Raw genomic sequence first — 24,545 nt, 5'->3', positions numbered from 1 at the left:
ATGCAAATATAAATCCTGTCAATCTGAGAAGAAACCCTGAATGTTTCCGTGTGCTAGGTGATTCTCTGCCCTTTTTATAGGTACAGGAGAAGCTGGCACCATCTCTTTCTAATTTCTGAAGTTGAATGTCTAGTCCTTAGCTCAATTTGTTTAATATAGTTTAAAATGTATAAGATGGAGATAATAATCTTCCCAATTTTTATTGCAATGACATCTTTTTAAGAAGATCCAGATCTGGTTTTTAAGAGATAAAAAGTGAATGTGATCTTTAATTTTTTTTTGCCCTGAAGAAGAATGCAGCTTTAAGAGGATATCAAGACCTAATATCATATAATTTCTTTTAGTTGCAAGATCAGCTTATGTGACTATAAACATAAATATTTTTTTTTTTTGCTGTTAAATTAAAAAACTATAGGATAAAAGCTGTGTTGCTCACACTAGTCATCCCTGGTTGAGATTCAGAGCTGTATATCACTAGGCTTGAAGCCAAATTTACATTCAACCTGCTTCAGGAGGCACATAAACATCCTTGTGCATGGTCACAGCAGTTTGTCTGAGATACTGTATGAAATTCAGTATTATATACTAAAATGCTCTTTCTCTCATATATAGCTGATTTGCCTCCAAGCCCTGTGTTGCCTAAAGAGGACCTCAGAAAATAAACCATGGGCCTCATTTCTTGAGGACCTGCTTCCATTCTTTGGCAATCAAGTTCCATTTTCTGTTAATGAAACATAGGATTAGACATTTGATTTTACATCCCCAAAGTCTACAACCTTTGCTCAGAAAATAAAAGTATTTTTTTAAAATTCTGTAATCTAAATTTAACTTCATGACATCCACAAGTTCTCTTTTGCTCAAAAATTAGAAAGGGAATAAATATTTTAAGTGAGATTTTTTTTTCTTTTTTTTATATTCTAAGGCTATTTTAAATCAACTGAACTAGGAATTAATGGATTCAAAAATACTCATCATTCTACACAAGTCAGATTTGTCAGGAAGTTCTCCCAAAGGTATCTCTCCATTACAATTTTATAATATATGGTGAAGGATATACAGTAACAGGAAATAAAAATCCATTCAAGGCTGACTTGTGTTCCAGAAAGACTCCATCCTATGCCCTTTTGATATCTTCAACCCTTTTGCCAGGTGTATTCTAAAATAAAGATAATAATGTTGAAGAACATAAGCTAGTACCTATAGTGTGGTTGGATGCCTTCTCACGAAGAAGCACATATGCTGTAGGTAACCAAAATAATTTAAATGTTTGCCTGTATATGAATCTTTATTTTATTTTGTCATATGTGGTATAGATTTTAAAAGCACACTCCTTATTGTTTTCATTTGCTTGTTCAATGGAATCGTCATTCTTCTTACCCATAGAAAGTCCAAATAAAGAACTAATTTCTTTCACATCAAACTGACCGTGGTGTGTAATTTCAATTAGTTTTTTATTAGTCATCTAATATTAGATAGTATTAGTCATCATACCGATACACATTATTGTTATGATAGCATGCATTCCAAACAAAATGATCCAAAGGGAATCATAGAACTCAGGTGAGTATACTAGATCTCCTAACTCATCCCCAGCTAGTGAAGTACCTTGTACAGTATGTTAGAGGCATAATTGAGAGTAGTAATAAAATATTAATAGCTTTGTTTTTCACTTCTGAAGTATAACACCCATTTATAAATAGGCTATGCATTGATATCACATATTAAATTTCCCCATGTGTTTTGTCTCTTTAAGTAAATAATGAATTTAAAGGTAGGTAGGACTTGTAAGGAAGAAACATAACTGGAGAGGGCTAGCTTAAAATGCAAATACTTCCATGACTATAAAGTAATTATCATTTAAGGAATAAAAATGCTACTGCTATTTTTTTATTGGACCAAAATAAAATTGAGAAATTCTGTAGCTATTACTTGAGGTCTGACAAGCAGATTTTTTTTTTTACTACTTCCCCAGCATATTAGCTAATATAAAGTAAGAAAGCTTTGAAAAGGAAGTTAAAAGTGGTCATACTTAATATCATTTAATTAAAAATATTTAAGCAGAAAAGACATTACGGAATCTAAGTCCTGTAGTATGCAGAAAATGCATGCTTGAGCAATCCAAGAGGCTGAAAGTGCTTAAAGAATTTCTACATTAATTAGAAATCCTAAATTTCATTGGCATATATATTATTTACAACAAGACTGCTACTGTATCATCTTTAGTTACTAAGACACAGCTGAGCATTTTGTTATTTGTGTAAACATGAACAATGGAAAGATTGTTTAGTCCCAGAATGGGAGAGAAAAGTATTCTAATTACAGTTTGCATTGTTTTGCCTGTGGGTTCCCCAAGAGCCAGTCCCTGATGGGAAGCTGCTGTCTCACATTCAGTGATGCATGAACTCAGGCTCTTTGTTCTGCAATAGGAAAAAAAAAGTATCTGTGCAGTGCTATTTCTTGACTACTGCATGTAAAAGGTTATTGTACTTGATTCCTCTGCATCTGCACAGAGCTGACACAGAATCTGTCCTTTTTTCTTTCTGCTTCTGCATGTAACTATTGTTAGTTTTTTTCTTCTGTCGTCAAAAGACATAGTGAAAATAGGGTAGAATCAATCTTTACTTTCTCTGGCAATGAAAGAAACAATTTCTCAATTTATACATTGATATCTGAATTATTGATTATTATGTAGTCTGTTCAGAATATGTAGATGAAAGGGAAAGTAAGCTCATAATCACCTGCTCCTTTGGGCAAAATACGAAAGCTAAACCAAGGGCCACCTAATGTTATCTTATTTACAGGTCATACAAATATATTTTCATTTTTGACAAAGTATTGAAGTCATTTGTGAGTATATAATTTGCACCCCCTCATACTACAGTTCTCTTGTAAACTATTCTCTGAATAATTAAATACTATGGAAAAATGTCAGAAGGCAAAATAAAATGTATTTATTCCAGCCATATCTTCCCACAGCGTGACATGTCGTGTGAAAACAACATTAAGCATTTTATGCCATCTGTGCTGGTTGGGGATACATTTACAAGCATGTCAATGTGGAATATTCCTTTTCAAGTTAGACATAGTCATCTTATAGCAATAAGCACCTAAACAGACTGATCTACAAAAGCAGACAGCCATTGATATTTGGTTCACTTTCATCCACTCCTTGAGTTTTGTTCTGTCTTTGAGAGATGGAGCTTGTTCATCATGCTGTCATTCACAGCTTTATACAAATACAATGATACTAAAAAGTATTCTTTCTGTAGTGAATAGATTTTAATGAGATAAATTCTGAATACTAAATATTAACATTTAAGTAAAATATTAGTGTTCCTTAAAAGATATGCTTAATAATTTTTATAATATTTTTCAATATTATGGTATAATATATGCCATCATTTATTTTATGTATTATTATAGATACTATAGAACATATACACTATTTTTGTAACATTTTAAATACTAATAAAATGCAGGAAAACATTCAGAAAAATGCCATCATTTCCCAAGGAATGTACATAAAACATTTAGTAGATATAAGAAGTCTTAGCTCCTAGCTGAACATTACTGACTGCCATTGTACACCCCATCTCCATAAGTGTTCTGTAGAATCAAAGACTATATTGTTTCAATGCACATGTTGTGTAAATTGCATCTTTCAAGTCACTTTCTCAAACAACCTAGTGTGTATTTGAGACTTGTTACATGCAATTATTAACAATAAAATCACAATAATTTGATGTCTGCATTTTTTCCTGAATTTGTTAACAGTTAAGAAATAGTTTAAAAGAAAAAATTGCAGATCAGAATGTCTTGATTCTCTACTTTGTCCAAGCAGAGGTTTCATGCCTCTGGCAAAAGACCTGCTAAAAAGTGATTTGAAGCTCCCTCACTCAGAAGGTTCATCTTCAGCATAAGGTCTATCCACAGAGAACAGAGGATGAGTCTGCTTGAGACAATTTATTTTTGTCATCCTACACACAGAGTCCCAGCATGAGCTGGTAGGACTATCCCCTTTCATGGTGGAGATTCTTTTCTCACCTACCCTGTTCATTGTGCAAGAAATCTCCTTTATTAATTAGTTAGATATAATCAGCTAGACATTATTTTTCACTTAATCTTCATTAAGCATTTGGCTTTTAATCTCAACACTTTGCTTGTGTAAAGTGTGCTGAATAATTTCACAGTAAAGATGCAAGTTTCCATAGAAAAATAGAAAAGTGTCAGCTGCTGTGTGTCACAGGAAGAATGTATGCATGTTGAGTGTTAAGAAATACTCTTTGCTTTTCATGGCATTAATCAATTATTTCCTGTTCCAAAAATCCTATTACCAATGTTTATTATTCGTGCAATACCTTCTTAAAGAACATTAAACTCTGAAACATTTAGGAAGCAAAATCTTGGACACTAAGGAGTAGTCAGTCTTCTGAGGAGAAAAAAACTAAATAGTTAACCAAACAGGACACATTGATTATTCTACTCTAAATGAATTTATCACTAAAATTTTGTCTTCCCTCTTTTAAGTTAAACCTGTCTAGAAAAAGTTTAGTATGCTTAGTAGCTCTGCTATTTTTATCTTGGTGTGGACTCTCAGCATATACATACTGTGCATGCTGTCTATAATATATGTGCTAATGTCTGAATAAGAACATTTACAAATGAATTATGAACAGTTCCATCTGGTGGAATGAGCTGTCAAAGTGACTTTTTTTTAATTAGACTTGAGAGAAATTGCAAGAAATTATGATAGGCACTGTTTGCAGAGAAAGACCTCTTTTATTGAAATGCCTGATAAAATTGAAGGAAATTATATTTTCAGATATTGAAACTCCAGATTCACTTCAGAAATTTCTGAAAATATATTTGTTGTTCTACACTGATTGAAAGTTCAGATATTTCCCATTCACTGTATTTCATAAAGATTAGTAATTAGTATGACCATGAAATATTTCTTCTTCCCAAGAAGCACTCTTGTATATGCAGTTTTGCACACAGTTTGTATAAACAGTCCTTGCATGTGGACAATATGCCTTTCAGCAATAACCTTAAAATCTACCTTTCAGATCTTTCGACTAGCTTATTTCAAGAAAATGTCATGTTTCTTTTGCATCCCTGTGAGCCTTCTATGAGCAAAATTATCAGCCTACTACATTCCAAGTGGTGACAGTACCATGCTGCTGTTCTCTGTTGTTTGCAGATTGTTCAATAGAATAAAGCATATTCCAGACAGATTTAATCTCAAAATATGCAGTATTAATTGTGAAAAAGGCAGGAGGAAGATAAAATCAGTGGCAACAAGATAAACTCCTGGTAGATCTCAGTCAGCAGGTTTTTTTTGAACACAGACACAAATAGACACTAAACTTTGTAAACGTGGTAAAAATTGGAAATGTATATCATATATCAAAGGCAGAGACATATTGGCCAAAGTGTATTTTGATCTGAAATAGCATTACACAATTACCTTATGCTCCTTTATTTAGTTGTAATAATGGCCCCTGGAGATCAAACATGCTTTGTTCATTTTGGAGAAAATAAAGCTAAGTGATGAAAAACTGAAAAAAAGTATCAGATTAGACAATTTAAAACAAGGTAGGCAAGGTACAAAAAAATGCATGTTTAGTTAAAATACCTTCTAGTTGTAAAAGAGCTTCATTGCTTCAGTCTTTAGGTAAATACTGTCCATATCCAAACAGCTAATGGAAAATGGGTTGGTTCATCTTTTAGCTCTGTAAAAGCATGGACAGCATAGTTTACAGCAATTCAAATAATATACAATAGGAGGAGTAACAAACACAGAAATTTACTTAATCAGAAGCAATTATGCCTTTTTTCATTTCTGTACTGCTCATTACATGCAGGAATAGAAAATAATTTTCATCCTCGTAGACTAAGTCCTGTATTCCTTAGTAACATCTGTCTTTCTCCCACATTAATGTTTTTTAGATTGAAGGAAGCATTTGCACTTCTGAGTCACCAGTCAGTGGTGACAATATGCTCATGCCTCAGGATATTGAGTCCAATGGTTTCATGTATATTAGTCATCTCATTTGCAAGATTCTGAACATGTCCTCTTCAGACTTACCTTAACACACAGATTTTTTGCAGATACCGGTTTCACAGGCTTTCAAAAACCATATAGCGAAAGAATAAATGCAATGCTGTGAGAACCTGTACTTGACAGTATATGAAAAGTAATTAAAAAAAACTTGTTTTCTTTTTCAGTTTTGGAGAGCAGTTCCTTTCATTTCCTTGAAAAATCAACTAGTTTCAGCTTTAATGATACATGTCTATTTACTTTTAAACTCTCAATTCGAACTCTTGAGTATTGAAATTAACATAGGTTTTGCTATTAACTTCAGTGACACTCAGTTTCCTCTTCACACTTCTTTGTGCCAAATCTTGTTCATGATGCAAACAGATAACATTTGCTATTGTTAGGATCTGGCCTTCTGCAATTATTATATTTATTTATTTTCTTTGTTATTGAAACAACAGGAATGTCTGGATGTTGTAAGGCAGAAGCATCTCACATTTTCATGTGAAGGAATGTGAGTAGAGAATGAATTTACGATCTTCTGCTATAATGCATTTTCTAACACATGTGAACTTGACATGCAATTTAAGAATACATATATGTGAAAATTATGGCTTATTATAGAGGCTGGGAAATATATTTTGAAGCTTCTTTGAGTAGCTTGCTTTCTGCAGAGTTTTTTCAATGGCAAAAGAAGTTACAAACACAATAACTAGGCTACAAAATTCTACTACTAAGAAAAAAAAAATAGCAGAGAAACTGAGTTGTTTTGATTCAGTTCTGAGAGCTGATAAACCAGTTATAGGTGTGGAATTACAGGTTTAGAAACTTAGTTTTAGCTGATATACCTTTATGGCTGCCTGGCCCCTCAAGAAATTTCACCAAAACTTTGCACTGAAAAGAATGCTGTAATATCAAATAAAAACTTCATTCCATTCAAAGAACATGATATGTGACAACACATGCTCTTAATTTTCTTTCTACGTGGTTTACAAATGAATCACTAAGAACAAAAGTGCAGGGAATCACATGTTCCTAATTATTGATTTAGGTATCAAATGTTTTGAGTGTGTATTCTTAAATCAGCATCAAATAGATGATGTAATCTTGATTGAAATTAAAATATAGCTAATCCAATGTGTTCTGATAATTCTTCAATATTATGGGAGCTTAGTTCTCTAACATTGCTTTGATATGTTAGAACATTAATTAAAGAAGTGAGATTTTACTAGAAATTTCATTGTGAAAAGTTTGCTTTGGCAAATTCTTATTGAACTTTGGCATCTGTAAAATAAAGCCTTCTCTCCATCCTTTGTATTTAACCACAAATATTAAGCAAAAGACATAACCAATGACCAAGTTTGCATTCTAGTTTTGCTGTGATTGCTACAACTACAGAAGGCATGCTGATATGTGTTAAGGTTGCTGATACCAAGTTCTAAATACAAACATTAAAAACCCAAAGCATCATGGCTATGATTCATTCACCAGTTTAGAAATGATTAACCTGTAACGTATTTGCACGCATAGGTTCAAGTAAACAATCCAAATTAATAAAAAAGTCTTTCTTGTGATGGCAAGTATATATATGCATGGGTGTGTTTTAGGATGCCTGTGTGTATATACACATCTGCTATCATACAGCACTTTAAAGCATCAGGAACCAGACTGAGGGCAAGTGAAATATCTGACAAGTAGCAAAGGGGGCTGGAATATGAGACACTGGTGGGTGTAAGGGAAGAGCATGTATTTGGCAATAAATGCAAGATAATTCTGTACATTTTTGTTTTCTCACAAGTTTTAAGAGAAGTAGGGAGAAATATGGATAAAGGGTACAGAAATACTTAATGTTGCTAATTAATCATAGCTTTTCTGGAATATTTTAATCGATATTCACATATATTGTAAATAACATATTTATGAAGTTTTAAGTATTTGAAGCTGGAGAAACACAAGGTAGCATATTATGCCACAGTTTTGTTCTGTGGTATTTTAATCAGTCCTATTAAAAAAACTTTCTAACTTTGAATCTCTTCATTGAATCACAGAAAACATTTACAAATATTCAATAATTAATTTTAGTTAGGGAAGAATATGTATATATTTTTTTTTACCTATTAAAATCAACAGAAGTAATCTTAACCACATTTTTAATGCACCTGTTACTATGGATATAAAACTTGCATATCCAAATTAATACAATTTTTTCTATTCTAGTATTCCATTGAATGATGGTTTTGACAAATGAAAGAATAAACAGAAGAGGTAAACTCTACCAATTAATATAAGACTGTTATAACAAGCCATTAAATGATGTGTATTGACATGGCTTACATGGATCTTTCAATTGATTTATTTTGACAATGTATGACACTGAAGTGTAATACATGGAATTAATCAGTATACTAGGTGTATTAGGGAGAGCCTCAGAAGCAGATATCAAAATGCACTCATTTCTGGGAAGATACCAATGGCCCCAAGTGAAGTGATCTCTCAGAGAAAATTATGTTCTGGCGTTGTGTTCACGTATGGTGTGGTTGATCATACAACATAATATTACATAACATACCAAATAATGTTACAAAACCATTGCAGGTAATGTTTGGTGTGAAAAAATTAAAACAAATCAAAAGTACCCTTAATCCCCATATAGTAGAGAAATCAGTTTGTTTTAATATAGGTAGGTGCAGTGTAGTAAACTTGGAAACAAAGGTCATTTAAGATCACTGCCTCAACAGGAATTCTTGATGCTGTGTACGGTCAAATGGGATAATACAATGCTTATAAGAGAAGGACTATCAAGTAGAAATATAACATGTCTGTGCACATCTCATTAAAATTATTGTGATAGTGCCATGTTTAAAGCTGATATTCACACTTCAAAGAGAACATGAAATACTGGATAAATTTCAAAGAATTAGAAAAAAGATGTCCTGAAACAGGAAATCTACAGTTTTCAGTTTAGTCCTTTATACACTACAGAAGCTATTGAGGAAGAACATGTGTCATTTGACACATACAGCTACTCATGACAAAAAATTATATAAGCTCTTGGTTGCTCTTAATTTTGCCAACAGAGGGTAAGACAGTTGCCACAAACTAAAAGTTGCTAGCTTCCAACTCAACTTAAAGTTCCAATTACAAGTGTAATTATTATTCCCTGGAACAATTTATGTATCATATTCAGAATTCTATAATGGCCTTTAAGATAGAACTGGATAGATTTATTAAAGAGATATTTTAACCCAGTTCTTAGGGGAGGAAATTGTCATGTATTTATAGCCTTAGATTCTATGGCTATGTCTCTATTAGCAAATAAAATATCCTGAGCCTGTTCTCTAGTGGCTCAGCATTTGTGCTTGGAAGCCTGCTAATAATTAAACAGTATGGGAAGTACTGGAGCAGTGCTTGGCCATGCTCTAGCTCTGTTTGTTTCGTTAATGCAGTCACAATCTGCATTTTTTTTCTCCTGTGGGAGGGATGCACCAAATGTCCTGAAATAACCTAGACTCATATTTCTCAGTTTTATTGAATTGCATCACAAAATTTGTAGTTATTATATTCAGTGAGATGAAAGAAGCCTATTTTTGCTAATGATCCAGTCCCTAAAACCTTAGCAAGCAAAAATCTTCCTAAAGTATCAATGCTTAGTAAGTTCAGATTTGAATGGCAAAGGCTTCAGAAGAGTTAATTATATTGAGGCTTCAGAAGAGTTAATTATATCTTATCTCAGTACTACAAAAGAATCTTCTATAATAAACAGCCAACCATTGCACAATAACTTTGGCATCAGGAGAGTGCAGACAGGATTGGTAGAACTGAGACCATGGAGTGGTTGAATGTCAGGAGATGCACAGATTTCAAAGCCAAAGAGATAAGCAGACCATCAATGCTGATGCTGATGCCCGATAATGTGTGTTTGAATAAAATGTGCCTCTTATTGAAAAAAGGAGAGCTCAAAAGTTGACTGAATTTTGACTTCCACAAAAGCAACCACACCTTATTTGAAGTCCTGTTTGGTTTGCATTTCTTCTAGCGGCCAGATGTTCTTATTGTTGAAATTGTGTATCTAATCTCAACTGAGTTTTCAATTTGCATTTGAATTTGACTTTGGTGCTCAGCATTTTGTTTTAGTGATATCCCTCTTCATAAGATCAAAGAAATTTTTAGTAGATAGTATTTTATTCCCATGAAGATATTTTTGTACTGTTACTTTTGTACAAGTTAATTTTCAGTCTTCTAAATAGCTGAAACACTTTGGAAGTGTTGCACTTCGGAACACTCACAACTGTGTGGTGTTTTCTCAGACCTTGTGATCCTTTGCTATACCTTTCTCAGTTTTTCACCCTTTTTTTAAGCAAGACAGAGGATCGATACATGTATTCAAGAACTAGCCTCCCCAAGACTATAAAGATCCCTTCTGCTTCTGTCACTGCACTTATTTAGCGCCCCATAAATAAGTATTTGCTTCTTTGCAGTGGAGATCTACATTGCCCATAAAGCCAAAGATGCAAGGCTTTACAAAGAACTTAAATATTTTTAGGGAATATTTCATTAAAAAAATGAAAAATCCATATAGAATGAGTGAAAGAGGAAGATAAGCATGAAATAGGAAAAAGCTATGTCTGTAACTGAGATCTAGTATGAGATAAAACAGAAAAAGGCTGGAATGAACAGAATCAGAGCAAAGGTGGGCTGATTAATAGTAACAAATAATCTGATGTCATCAGTGGCTAGAAATCCTTCTTCATGCTGATTGACTCCTTCCTACAGAATATTTCAAGCATAGGGAAAGAAAAAAGTGCCATATTCAGGCCTTATGTCACATGAAGTCAAGTGGTCTCCTCTGTAGAGTTTTGTAGATCCCTGGACTCCTTGATCCCCCACAGTGCAATTCTGCTAAAGAGGGACATTCCTTACTCCAAACACCTCACAATCTAGAGGGCAACTCTGCCATCAACAGGGGAAGAAAACACCTGGACAGGGGAAGCACAAGAGAACATCAGACCAGTATGAAACCAGTATGTTTTCATCAGTATGAAAACATCAGTCAGGAAAACAGCCACCTAGCAGCTGTGTACATGAGGTTTTCTGTGTTTTTATCATAATGACAAAGGATTTAAAATAGGGATTTGAAGGTGGACATTGAATGTGGTTCTGTGGAGGACATTTAGAGTGCTCCTAGTTTGGGTAAAGGCGAAGTGTTGCACATTTGTACATTTTCGGAAAATTTATTTTTGGAGACAAAAATTATTACTTTAAGTCTGGACCTGTGTATTCTTTCTTCAGCTCACTGCCATCATAAAAAAAAGACATGAATTGTGGTTTTGTACTTGAATATTTGTATTAAAATCTACAGTTTATTAAGGAATTAGTTTTAAATAATGTATAGTTCTTGGAAATACTTTCAATTTTATATTCAGCAGAATATACAAAATCTTAGAAAATCAACATTGGAAGGCTCAGCTTCTTTGTATGTGGTTCGTGTTCCCCAGTAGCCCAAGCTAATCTACATCCTGTTTCCTCTTTCTCTCCCACCAGCAGTTGTACATTCCTTCCCATTCTCTTGGGCCAGGTCCAATACTTGCTTCATCCTGCTGTTTTTCCTACTAATGAATATGATCTGACTAGTGAATATGAATCTGAATATCATTTGCTATGAGGCTAGCATGGTGAAATGGCCTGATACAGTATGAGATGATCAAATCAGAGTGGATGGAATGAAGATGGTGGAAATAAATAGTGAGTTGGGAAGAACAGATAAATCCAGAGATAACAAGGTGTCAAGAGACATTATTAAAATGGCAAAGTCTCTGTCATGAGCTACAAACCACAGTCTGAATGACCAACAGGAAGGCAAAGAAACTGGAGAATTTCATTAGCTAAGGGATAAAATTCCTTCACTGAATCAGAAGGAATCAATACCCCCTATGGTATTGAGGGCACCCTGTGCTTTCAAGTATGTTTAGTTTCCTATGAAGCCAAAAAGCAGCTGTGCTCACCTCTAGGAGTTCATAGCAGATATTGTCCAGCTTAAAAGCTTAGGCAAATTTCCATTCTGGAGATGCTAATGATAATAATTGCTATTCACAGCCTTTATTGTATTTTTCAGTAATAGATATCAGAGCTGTTTTATCACACTTTACTGTGATGCTGTGGTGACTGTAGTATAATCCTCTGACAATATTGTGGTATTTCACTGTGTGATCTGTAACTGTTTTGAAAAGGTGATATTGACCTACTTAAATATGAGAAATTGAGTCTCTGATATAAATATACCTGCCTATTGACTGTGTCAAGAATGCATCTCTTGTTGTGTACTCCAACCACTAAAGTAGTTTGTTGTTATTATACCTGCCACCCTTAGTTTCTCCAAAGTACAACAGGTACAATATTGAGTAATTTTGTTTCATAATACTCTAAAATAGTACATCCTTTGCTTGTGGGTGTTTTCTACAGTTTACTGCAGAAATACCTATTCTACGGTGCCAAGAGTCTGAAAATCCTTTAATTATTTAGAATGGCATTGTTTAGTAAATTAAATAGTATGATAATGTTTATGATAGATCAGCAACTTTTCTCTTTTCATTTATCATTTAAAACTGAATTTAGCTAAATATTTTTGTGTAAAAGCTGAATTACACTTGATTTTGGTTTTCCTTATTTACAGGATCTATATTTCAGTATCTCATAAATGGAAGTCACATAGTTTAGAAAGGTGGAATTTTTGGGGTTTTTTTAAATGAAAATCTATGGATTTAATTACAGCATGTTTACCTCAGTTTAGTCAAAATACATATTAGCAATTCTATTGATTTCCTATTTTTCTGCTATGTTGTATATCTAGACCAAACCAAATGTACTGTCAGACTAATTTTGATGGGGCATGTACTACAGTAGATAATCACTTTGCTTAATGTATTAGAAATCCATAAGCAGACATTTGTTTTATGTGAAAAGTGGGCAGTCTATTAGAGGTCAGGAACAAATAACAAAGAGGAATACTCAGTAACAAATACAGACTGAAGAACAAAAGCTAATTAATTCAGAAATTTTATTAGCTGATTATTCATTATGCTGTAGTTGCATGTATTCTACCAGAATTTATTTTCAGCTCTGTTTGGTTGTAAATCAGAGTTTCATAATATTGTTTTCTTCTACTTTTATTTTTCACATACATTGTATGTTAATTTGTCCTATATGTTATTTCTGTAGCATAAAACCACCAACAAAACTGAGTTTGAGTCTAATTCACATTTTGGTGTGTGTATCATCAACATCTGGCACTATAGAAAAGATGTTTCTGGGCTAAACTGTAGAAACCACCCAAAATATGTATTCCTTCAGTGCTACATGCAAGTAGTAAATTTACAAAAAGTAGCACACATTGTCATTCTAAGATGTTAAGCACAGCTAGGTTGGCAGGTCCGTGATTGTATCTTGCAATGTCAAGTACTTATTTCTAGAGCCAAAACTTTCCAGCAGTAGAACATCTGAAAATCTGAAGCAATACTATTTTTGTGCTGCTAAGTTGTTTCCTGCACATCAGGAAATTCCATTAATCTCCTGAAGACAGATAGCATGAAATCTGGTTTTCTAGAGCTGTCCAACTCCCAGAGGCCCCAGTGACACCAGTGTGTATTCTGACTTAAAATTGCTGGGGTAAAGACAAAAGAAGGAAGAAGCATAGCACAGCCAGCGGTTCAACACACTAAATATCTGAAAAAATGGCCACTCTGTTTTTTTCTGAGAAATCGATATCCCAAGTGGTTTGGTGACAGAAGAATATAGCAGTTACCTTGCAAAAAATGCACCTCTCTGCAGAATTATCAGGTAGATGTGCAGTGTTAATATAAGTTAGATATCCACCTAAAAATCTTGATCAAGATATTTGGCAATGTCACTCTGGAGTCTTCCAGTGCTAGCAGACTGAGGGAACCATCTAGAAGAGTCTTTCCTCTGTTCTTTTGAATTTTTGTATATTACATCAATGTACTTTAAGTACTACATCATGCTTCAGTAATAGAAGGGCATTCATAGGCTGTTATCAACCAAGTCCATTTGCCATCAAACATGCTTCCCAACTTCTGTCTCTCCATTACTTTCCCTCAGTGCATCAGTCCACTGTTACAGCTGGAAAGCATATGATATAGAAACCATAACATGATACATTGCTTAAACTATATATTTCATAATGAATATTAGTTTAATTAAGCATAACAGTAATCTATTCAGGCAGAAAAGGGACAAATGTACCTCTATAGACTTGATCCTGTCAGAATGCCAGTGTGTTCCCAAGACCTAAATTTCTGAAGCTTTGCTTTTGAAACAGAGGTTCTAAACCTCCCATATTTCTTTTAAGGATAATTTAATTCAAAATTTGAACTTCTTTTCTCCAAAACAAAAAGAGTACTTGTAAGACTTTCTAAGTCACAGCTAAAAGCTTAGGCACCATGTGCCATTTTCATTAAGTATTAGAATCATTCCTTTGTGCAAAAATGTATTTGACTAATGGATCAAACACAATATTTAGTCCCAGAAAATAGCAGCAACTTTTAACTTTTTTTTTTTTTACATTAGAATTGCTAAAATTCAAATCCTGAACAATTTACCCCTGAATTTAAGACCCTACATCACTGTTCTGAGATGACAGATTTCCTCTCTTTTCTTAAGCAGTGAGATGTGGGTTAATCTGGATGTTTGATGAAGCTCCTCTCATTCTCAATTCATTGATTACTGTTTCCAGTAAGTTACCTTATCTGTGGAATGTTCCCTTTATGCTGATCCTAAGTAGCTTTATTCTCAACATGTTACAAAATGCTGCAAAGATGCCTTTTGGGATAAATCTGGGATTAATTTATATTGCAAATATGGAAGTAAAATCTTAATAACACTTTACTTCTCAAAAGTAGCTGGAGTAATTGTGTGACTTTGAGGTCCAAAAAGCCTTCTGGTTTCCTTATATAGTTTAATTTCTGAAGGATACTAAGGAACTGACAATTTAAAAATATATCAGATCCAACTTGGTATTTTGGGTAGATGTGCCCTTTGTTTAGATGTTTTGTCATCTGCAACAAATATACTTTAAAAATAAAAGAACATTAATAAAAATATATTCTTTTTAAAAATGCATCCAAGAAAACCCATAAATCATTTGCCATGGTCTTAAGATCTTTAGCATTTAAGGGCTGTAATTCCTATCTGAAAAATGCAAGAAATGTTGCTCTCACTTTCTGTCAGTAGATGATCACCTTTCCTATATTTGCTGAAGAGACGGTGTAAAGAGAGAACGCCGCAAGAAGGAAATAGCATAATGTGTGTTTTGTGACTTACTGCTCTTTGGATTCTATTCATTTCCTATGAAAATACATTTCAAAATAATTTACATTTAATTTATGAACAAGTTTTCAATTCCCTCACACTGGATTTAAATTGTCTTATACTTGCATTTACATCATAATAATTGAAGTGTAAAACACTATGAAAGAAAATTTATTTACCTTATGATATGCTCACTTTCAACAAAACCTCTTATATTTTCATCTGAGTTTCTGAAGTTTCTAAGTTCCATTGCAGATTGCTTATTAAAAGTTTACATTGCCTTTCAATACTTTGCAAATCTGAATCATCAAGACTAACAGAGTAGCTGTGAAAAAGCAGCTTTGAATATAATTCCACAAAGCAGTAAAATCACTAAAATGAGAATCTTTGGTGGTATGTTAACAATCCCAGGAAATGTTAAATGCAAAAAAAGTTAAAATCAAGCTTTGGATGACATGCACTTTGGATCGTGTATTCATTTGGAAATTTTACTTTTTTCTGTCTTTTCTATTCTGAGCAATTGTCTTCCTCGCTGAACCTGTCTGTAAGATGAATAGAAGTTGTCACAGTACACAGAGACATTCAGGCCCAAAATGCAAAAATATTTATCCCATGTTTTTCTTCTTTGACAGTGTACATGCTTTGTAGAACATGAAAACTGTTACAATGAAACTTATTCTAAGGATATCTTTCCTGTTGTTACCAAACTAACATTTGTTTATCTTCAGAAGCCATCTAGCATTTAATACTTTTTGACTGACTTCATCTATTTCTTCCACTAACAGTTTCAGGTTTTCTGAAAGAAAGAAAACATAATCCATTTTTGCAAATTAATTCTGTAGCTACCTCACACTTATTATGAAGTCATTAGTCGATAGGGGAATTTCAAGACAAGATTGAGGGACTAGGATTGCTGTACAGTTTTACATCATGGACATTACAAGAAATTGTTACTTGGAGTGTCATATGCTGTCTGATTGCCTGTGTTCATTAGTGGGAGGTCAGAGACTTTCCTTCTTGGTCAGAGAGCTCAGCACTTGCAGCTGTCTGAAGAAAAGTGCTGTGCATTAGAACATGTTCAAATAGTGAGGGTACTGTTTGTCAGACCAGGTGCAAGAACAGAAAAAAAAAATCTATACTATGCCAGAAAGAGGAGGATAGACAGAAGAGAAAAAGCACAAGGAAAGAACAAAAACATTCCTTCTGCTAAATACTAAACTATAGTCATTGAAAAGACTACAAGAGGTTATTCCAGCTCACTTGTTGACTAAATTGTATGTTCTTCCTACAGATAGTTCCTAAAAAAGAACCATTCTTTGTTTTCCTATGTACAGACACAGTATCTGTTGTTTATTACTATAATCATAGCATGCATAGTTTAAAATGTGGGACTATGAGGATAGGCTGTGTTTCTCTTTCTCGTTTGTCAGACACTAAAAAACATATTCTTTATTTATTAAAGCTTGTTTGTGATTTATTAACAAAATTTCTGTCTTTAAACAAATTTCTTATCCATTGCTTCTACTAGCCTGATGTGTTTCATAAACATTGGACTATATCCTTTCATGCCTTGTATTTAGGCCGTATGTTTTTTGTCCACCATAATTTATATTTTTACAGATGAAAAAGTTCTTCCAAAATTCATGGAAACAGAATATCTCTTAAGTTCTCGGTGTCTGCTTTGTTGAAACACTTTGTCAAGCTTTGGACAGGTGCAGACATCTGTGGCTTTATAAAGCCCATGGTTGTCACAGGGTTAGCTGTTGTAGAGAGCATTTCAAACTCTCTTAGCTCCTGGAGTCTCAATTTACTGATTCTGCTAGACTACCCTCTAGCTCAAGCCTGTGTACAGAAATCCAAGACATGAATGCATCATTAGGAATTGAAGGCAGTTGAAGGCTTACCTATGAAGGAATTGTTCTGACTCCTTTGGCAAAGATCAGATAGGTGATACATAGTGCAGTGCTCAGGTTTTCCTTTTCTGGTATTTTGCTTAACAGCCCCTATACATCTGTGGCTCTGTGCATCAATGTATACCAGTGTTTTAATGCAGAAACATATTGAAATAATACACACAGTGATTATTAGTGAAAACTCTGCTTAGGCTTAAGAATACGCATGATCCTGAAAGCATTTTATTGTAGGGTTGAAGACTACATCCTGACTTTATTAATGCCTTGGAAAAAAAATTCTTTCTATTGTTCTCTGTCAGCAATCCTCATGTTCGCTGACTCCATTAGTAGAATTATGGTCAGGTTACTATTCAGTACAGCACTGGAATGTGTTGCTTTCTTTTGTACTGAAGTACAAAAGCTCTTGTCAAATTTTTTTAAATTGTGGGCTAAGCAATTTTGCTTTGCAGTTCTCAGAAAAGTGAATGTGTGGCAGAGCTCTTCTTGACAACTGATTATCTATATATTTGTCAGTAGCCTCAGCAGTAGATCTTTATGGTTTTGTGTTCATTTGAATGAAGGAGAAAAGAACCATAGATATGGTTATTTTTAGGTTGTTTTGGGGTGTTCTGGGTTTTTTTTTAAATTCACCTATCTTTCCACATTACCCTTTAGAACATCAGATGACTTTTGCAATTTAAGAACTTCGACAAAATTACATCAAAAGAGCAGGTAACTAATGCTGTGCCACTGCAGCTAGGAATAAAGTGTTATACTTGCTTTATGTAAACCAAGGGAGAGATTTCAGTCAAAATAGTTCAAAACAGGTGAGAGTTCAGTTCATCCTTTCAAGTAGCTCCTCTTAGATACACTGGAGAAGAAAACCTTTAAAGAGTACATCTGATCTCTCAACTTCAATCAGTTGGCTCAGCCCACAGACACAGTTTTGTAGCCTACTCTCTATTAAGAGAGTGTATTGTGTGGTTAAAATAGTCTCTTTTCAGGAATTTCTCATATTTAGGAACTATATGTTTTCAGCTCACTAAAACTTTTGTTATTTTAATAGACCTATTAACTCTTTTATAACTAGAAAGGCTAAAAACATTGTCACCTAGAAAGCGTCCCGAGCTTCAAGTGCCGTTTTAATATTCATTTACAAGGGAGCAAAAGCAAGGTCAAATCAGCTGTGTAGCAGACAAAGATGCATGGATACAGACGAGTACCATGGATGAATGGGAAAAAAAAGAGCAGAGCTCAAAAGGAGACAGGAAGAGAATGCAAGAAAGCTTGTTATAACTTTCTGTGAGGTCTGGTTTCTGAGTTTCAGACTGGAGAGATCTGAAGACAGTCTGTACCTGAGGAAAGCAGCGCAGCTTTCAATCATTTATAGTATGAAGCTCATACCTGTGACATCATAGTGACAAAATGATGCTCAGTTCAATCATGCATTATGAGCTTCAAAATAAAAAGGTATTTGAACTACAGATGGCAAGATCACAAGCCAAACTGTGTTCATCTCTCAAACACTTGTGTGCTTGTGCATGTTTGCAGCAGCAGGACTCCATGACTGGTACCAAAGAAATGCATTCCATGTGTGCAGTTCAAGATCTACTGATAAGAGTAGGGCTCGGCACCAAGTTCCAATCACCAGGGTAGATTTCTCAAAGAAAAAAAAAGGAATCAAGATCTAATTTTGGTACGAATTTTTAAGCATAACAGACTATGTCTTTCCAATATGAATGAATTAAATATAAATGTATGCCCATCTTTTTTTTAAAACTCATCCTTTAATTTTTCCCCTTTTCTTTGTTTTCTTGAAATTTGTCTTGGCCTTGGGTTTTTTTGTGCCCTCAGTGATTATTTCCATATCTTAAATAATAACTTACTGCAACTCCATAGCTCATACTGACCAGAACGTCTTCACTGTAAGCCAAATTGTTTTACAATAAACAGAATAAACAAATAAAAAATAGTCTTGAAAAATTAAGTCATATTAAGCATGCAGGCATGGGCAGAGCTTTTAAAGAAATAAGTACCTTATTACACCGAAACAAGCTTTGACCACATGAAATTACTGGTTTACAAAACATACACATCCAGATACAGAAATGACCAATACGGTCTAGAGAAGAGAAATAGACAATGGCTAGCTCAAAACTTTGGGGTTTCTCTGAGTATGTCATCTTTGAATTTCCAGCCATCTTAGTACTTAGTCTGGGACAGTTATAATACCTTTTTTTAGGCTTACATTTGAGAAATATAGTCTCAGCTTTATCTCAGCCTCAGTGAAGAGTTATTTTCAGCTGTTATGAGAGAGTATTTATTTACTCTTATATTTCCATGGATCTCTCCTTAGGCTAGTTCCTGTTATCCAAAAGGAGCAACACTATTTTCCAAACTTTCAGTGATTGCTCAGTGATGTTTCAACATTGAAAAAGGGAGTTCATTGAGCAAGTGAAGATGCAAATGTGTGTAGTTAAAGAACTACAGTTGTAGCCAGACAGCTATCCCAGTCTGATTCTCAGAAGTAATGCATTCAGAGAAATAAATCAGGATTTAAGTGCCATTTTAAAAACTCAGCAGTCAGTTTTATAGGTGCTTTTATATAATGATTTAACACTCAATGTGTATTGTTTTCTTTACTGTATGAACACAGTTGAAAGGCTTCTAAAATGCAGTCATCAGGGAACCATTCAGTACCCTGAATTTAATCTGTTCAGTGGTGTAATTCACACCATACTGAAAAGGAGGAAATTAAATGGTGTAAAATTAAAAACCTCCAGTTGTTTTTATCAAGTGTAAAAAGAAATTAATAATAAATTATATTTTCATTTAGAAATAATTTGATTTTTAAGTGTATATTAAAATATTTTGCAAGCATTTTGCTTTCCAGTAGCTGACAGACAGTTAAGAATATTTGTTACACAAAGCAGTGTGAAAGTTCAGCTGAGCAACCTAGTTGAGCTACTGGGACCACTGAAGCCAAGTAAGCTGGCTCCAGGAAGCAAACCTTGCAGGAAAGGGAGACAAAGCCTTAGGCAAAATGCCATGATAACTTGCAGAGTTCAGATGCCTTCACGGCATTTGTGTACCATGTAGTTACTGACAGATATGCTAAGGACTAAAGAGACAGGTATTACTGACAATGCAGCAAGATGGAGCATTAATGCAGAAAATTTCTGTTTACATGCCTGTGCTTTAACAATAGCAGTTTGGCCATTTGAACCGTAGATACTTTGAAATGAAAGACAAAATTAATATTTTCTGCTATTCCTTGATTCTCCAATTAAAAAGCAACTGTTGCTTTAATTTACAAGCCTTTTCAATAACATTTAAATGATCATCCATATCCTGAAGCAGCCTCAAAAGCCTGCCTACTCTCTGAATTCTTGCCATATTTATAGTCCTTTAAACATTCTCTGATCTCACAGGGTGCTGTTCCAGCAATGCCAGCGATGAAGGGAATGTTGCATAGGCTGGCTCTCCATGGCGTCTCCCCAAAGCCAGCTGAGATGTGTGACAAAACATCTCATGACCTCTCTGCACTGAACTTCCCTCTGCTATGTGGCACTGAAAGACCAACAGTGGCAGATCTTATGAAAGAGCTGTGTAGTCAAGGTTTGACTGTTCTGTTATCAGGGAATTCAAAGGTGTAGGTGTTAAAGTCAAGCTGGGTGGAGCTGAGGAATGACAAACATCCATCATCCAGTTGTTTTGTAAATGGATATTTTCTAGCTTTTTGCAGTGGGTTCTTTTAGGTTTTTATACCACCAAATACTGCTTTTACTGACCAAAAGCCACAGCATTACAAGTCCCATTTAACAAAAACATGAATTCTTAGAAGATATTTGGAAGAAGAATCTTTTAGTTGAGCAGTCTGTGAAACAAAATTATTTGTTTTTAAATATCATATTATTAGAGTTGCTTAGGATGAGAGGTAAAATCTCACTCTAGGTATTAAGCTAGCAGTGGAGCTTCTCCACCCTGCCCTCTTGTGACCTGGAAGGACACCAGTCCTCCTGGTAGTACGTGCTCATTTTGGACCTGCACTTTTGGCAGGGAGAAGTGAGAGCAGCATAGCTCCATGGATGGAGACAAGACAGAAGCCAAAGGTGACCCCAGCACAGGCTGGTGATCTTTACCAGTGGTCACAGTCCCATATAGGATAGCTGGTAACGGGGGCTACCAGCAGCCCCAGCCAGCAGTGTCCTGAGGTCTGTGCAGCAGTCCCTGCCAGCACTGAGACTCCTCAGAGGGAACCCTGCCTATAGGTGCATCTGGACCCTGACAAGCTCTGTGGTTAAGGTGAATTATGTGTATCATAAAATACAAAGTGTGAAGTATGATCCACATTTTAAAACCCTGTTTCTACTGCTGTTTGTGTCACAGAATCACAGAATCAGTTAGGTTGAAAAAGACCTTTGAGATCACGGAGTTGAGGCTATGAATGTCACCTTGTCAATTAGACCATGGCACTGAGTGTCACATCCAGTCTTCTTTTAAACACCTCCAGGGCTGGTGGCTACACCACCTCCCCTGGCAGCCCATTCCAATGCCTAATCAATCTATCTGTTAGGAGGTTTTTCCTAATGTCCAGACTACTACAAGAGGGCACTACTACTGGCACAGTCTTGCAGCTATCTTCATTATCTTAATTTAAAGTGGAGATTCTAGTAGTCTTACTTTTGTAGTCTCAGGTGGAACAGGTAAGGAAATATGATAAAACACATAATAGGTACAGCCTGTTGCAGTCTATTTGCTATTGTTTATTACCCATTTGTTCCCCATACTATTTCATTATATCATATAAGCTCTTCACTTTAAATTTAAAGGGTGTTTATTCACCTTGTTTTCATAAAATGGCAACAAGAAGTAGCTAATAAAGATAGGTACACATAAGACATTTTCAGTGAAATATTGTATGCACAATTACTTGTTCTCTATTTGATTCTGTTTTGATACATATTATGTCCCATATTTAAACCCTGTATTAAACTGATCTGTAGCTTTTCCTGAGTCTTCTCTGACTTTCTCAGCTCTTTTGGTTTTTTATCTTGAATTTTCTCAATATTTCAACATTTTAATATGCACTCAGAGGGAAGAAACAACATCTCTGGCTTTTCAACTTATTGTTTGTACTGGGTATATCATATAATGATCTACAGCTTAATTAAGTCAGAAACAATTATTATGGCTGTCTAGTAAGACTTGCATATAATTTTATTTATACAACTTGATTATAAGAATTGACTGTATCATAATGTCTATGTTATCTTCATGGCCAGCCAGCAAGGGCATTTCCTCACTCACATTGTGGGAAAAGGATATGCTGTTCCTGTCTGTCAGTGACAATGGCTGGGCTACTGAGTTCTGAAAGCTTGTGTGATTTAGATTCAGGGAAATTCTCTGTGCAGTGGGTACCTTCATAATTTCAAATTTCTCATCTTGTGATGCAAAAGAGACATTTACAGACTTAGAGAACCACTAAGTGGAGTTCTTTAAAGGATTAAGAAATCATGAGATCTAGGAGAAGTATAAAGGATGCAGAACTTCTTTCTCAATGTACACCTAAAGCTGTTGTGACTTTGCACTCAAAAAACAAAGCTGCAAAGAGAGTATAACAGCAGTAAAAGAACATTCCTTACAGTTAATTAGTAGAGAATTCAAGTCAGTTTGTGAAAACATGAGAAAGTTAATTTCTGATGCAAACTTCTGTATGAAGCCATCCTTGGGGCAGGCAAGCACAGGAGCAGATTGTCCACAGGTGCTCTGGAGTTTCCATTCTTGGAGGTTTTAAGATCTAACTGAACAAATATCTGAGCAGCCTGATCTGATCTCATAGCTGATCCTGCTTTGAGCAGGAGGGAGGATGAGAAACCTGCTCTTGTCCTTTCCAACTTGAATGTCTTGTGATTTTCGTGACTCAGACAATTTTCTTTACATCAGGAACAAGCCCACCACAACATATTTCACACCAAATGTAACTCTGAATTTCTTGTGGATATAAGCTCCACAGCATTTTTATTTTGGAATAAAATATCAAATAGAATTGACAACTGCCTAATGCAAAAAAATCAGACCACAGCTTTTACTGAAGGGTAATGTCAAAGCTCGGTATTCCATATGGATGTCACCAAAAGGAATTGTGATTTCATCAACACAGCTGCTAGCTTTATAATGACATATGGGAGTAAATTTTTTTTTTGATGACTGTTCTTACAGCAATGTTTCCTTCACCTTCTGTATTTTTCCTGACATCATGACTTTAAATATGAGCCCAATTTAAAAGGCAGTAGTAATTTCTTACAAACCTTTTGTATTTGTGTTAGCAATTCTAATTTATCTCTAGAATTAACATTGTGTCAAATCTATTATTTCCTGAAGAACCAGGTATAACTTTAACTTATTCTGTAGCTGTGAGACAGATATTCTAGGAGCCATTTTGTCCTGTACAGTTCAATGTGGACTTAGATTTTTATACACACCCAGATGAGTGAAAGTCTTTGTGGAATTTACTTCAGCAGGATGGATTAGGGAAGAAAAGTAATTATAAAAAATAATATCAAGGACCTAGCAAGGATAACAATGATCCTTTGTATTGATCTTATTTCAAATACAATATTATATAAAATAAAAAATATGATGACAAATGCATAATAACAGCATAATAACTTTCCATATGCTATGCTATATTTAATGTTGTCTTGGGCTATGTAGGAGTTCCTGAACCTAGAAAAATATGTAGAGAGACAATTTGTTACAAACAGAAAAGGCCTCTCTACAGAAGTGGATCTGTGGATCTTTGCTTTATGACAAACAAATCAAGTATTCCAAGTTTGGGGGGGGGTTTAAATGAGAAAATATGTTTTGATGTTTTATTTTGTTGACAGACTTAATGTCAAAACACTTGAATTATCATTTTTCAATAGGCATTTTGTACTGCAAGAAGATGAAAAAGAGAGGTGTTACCTTACCAATTTAAAGCAGTATATTTTTTTCATTGAGGGCTTTTTAGTGTGTATATTAACAACCCTTATGAGTGGACATAAGACTTTTTTTTTTTTTATTGAGAAGAAGCAGATGTGAAAAGCAGGCTTGGTTTACAGCTGATAAGAGCAGGAGTCTGTCTTAATTCACACACAATCACTTTGCAGGTTCAGTTACTAGGTAAGGCTCTGGGATAAATATTGCAGACTTCTGATATCCTTGTCTTATGACAATAATCTAGGTGAATTTAATGGAAGTAGTAAATAATGAAATGTGAAGTATTTAATGGAGTAATTGATAAATAC

General features: G+C 34.5%; 1 protein-coding gene across 6 annotated transcripts in view; it reads left to right on the top strand.

The window, feature by feature from the left end:
- Positions 1-24,545, top strand: part of PACRG (parkin coregulated) — a 242,204-nt gene that overhangs the window by 144,641 nt on the left and 73,018 nt on the right. Inside the window, exon 6 of one of the 6 annotated variants that reach the window (XM_053937700.1) lies at positions 6,502-6,554. The exons of the other annotated variants lie outside the window; for them this stretch is intronic. Coding sequence (XP_053793675.1) covers positions 6,502-6,548 — 47 coding nt within the window. The 3' untranslated portion in view covers positions 6,549-6,554. Of the gene's footprint in view, positions 1-6,501; positions 6,555-24,545 lie in introns of those variants that run through there. 6 annotated transcript variants of the gene reach the window in all.

The sequence above is a fragment of the Vidua chalybeata genome, chromosome 3 (genome assembly GCF_026979565.1).
Source record: "Vidua chalybeata isolate OUT-0048 chromosome 3, bVidCha1 merged haplotype, whole genome shotgun sequence".
Taxonomy (NCBI): Eukaryota; Metazoa; Chordata; class Aves; order Passeriformes; family Viduidae; genus Vidua; species Vidua chalybeata.
This window is presented reverse-complemented; position numbering and strand designations above follow the sequence as displayed.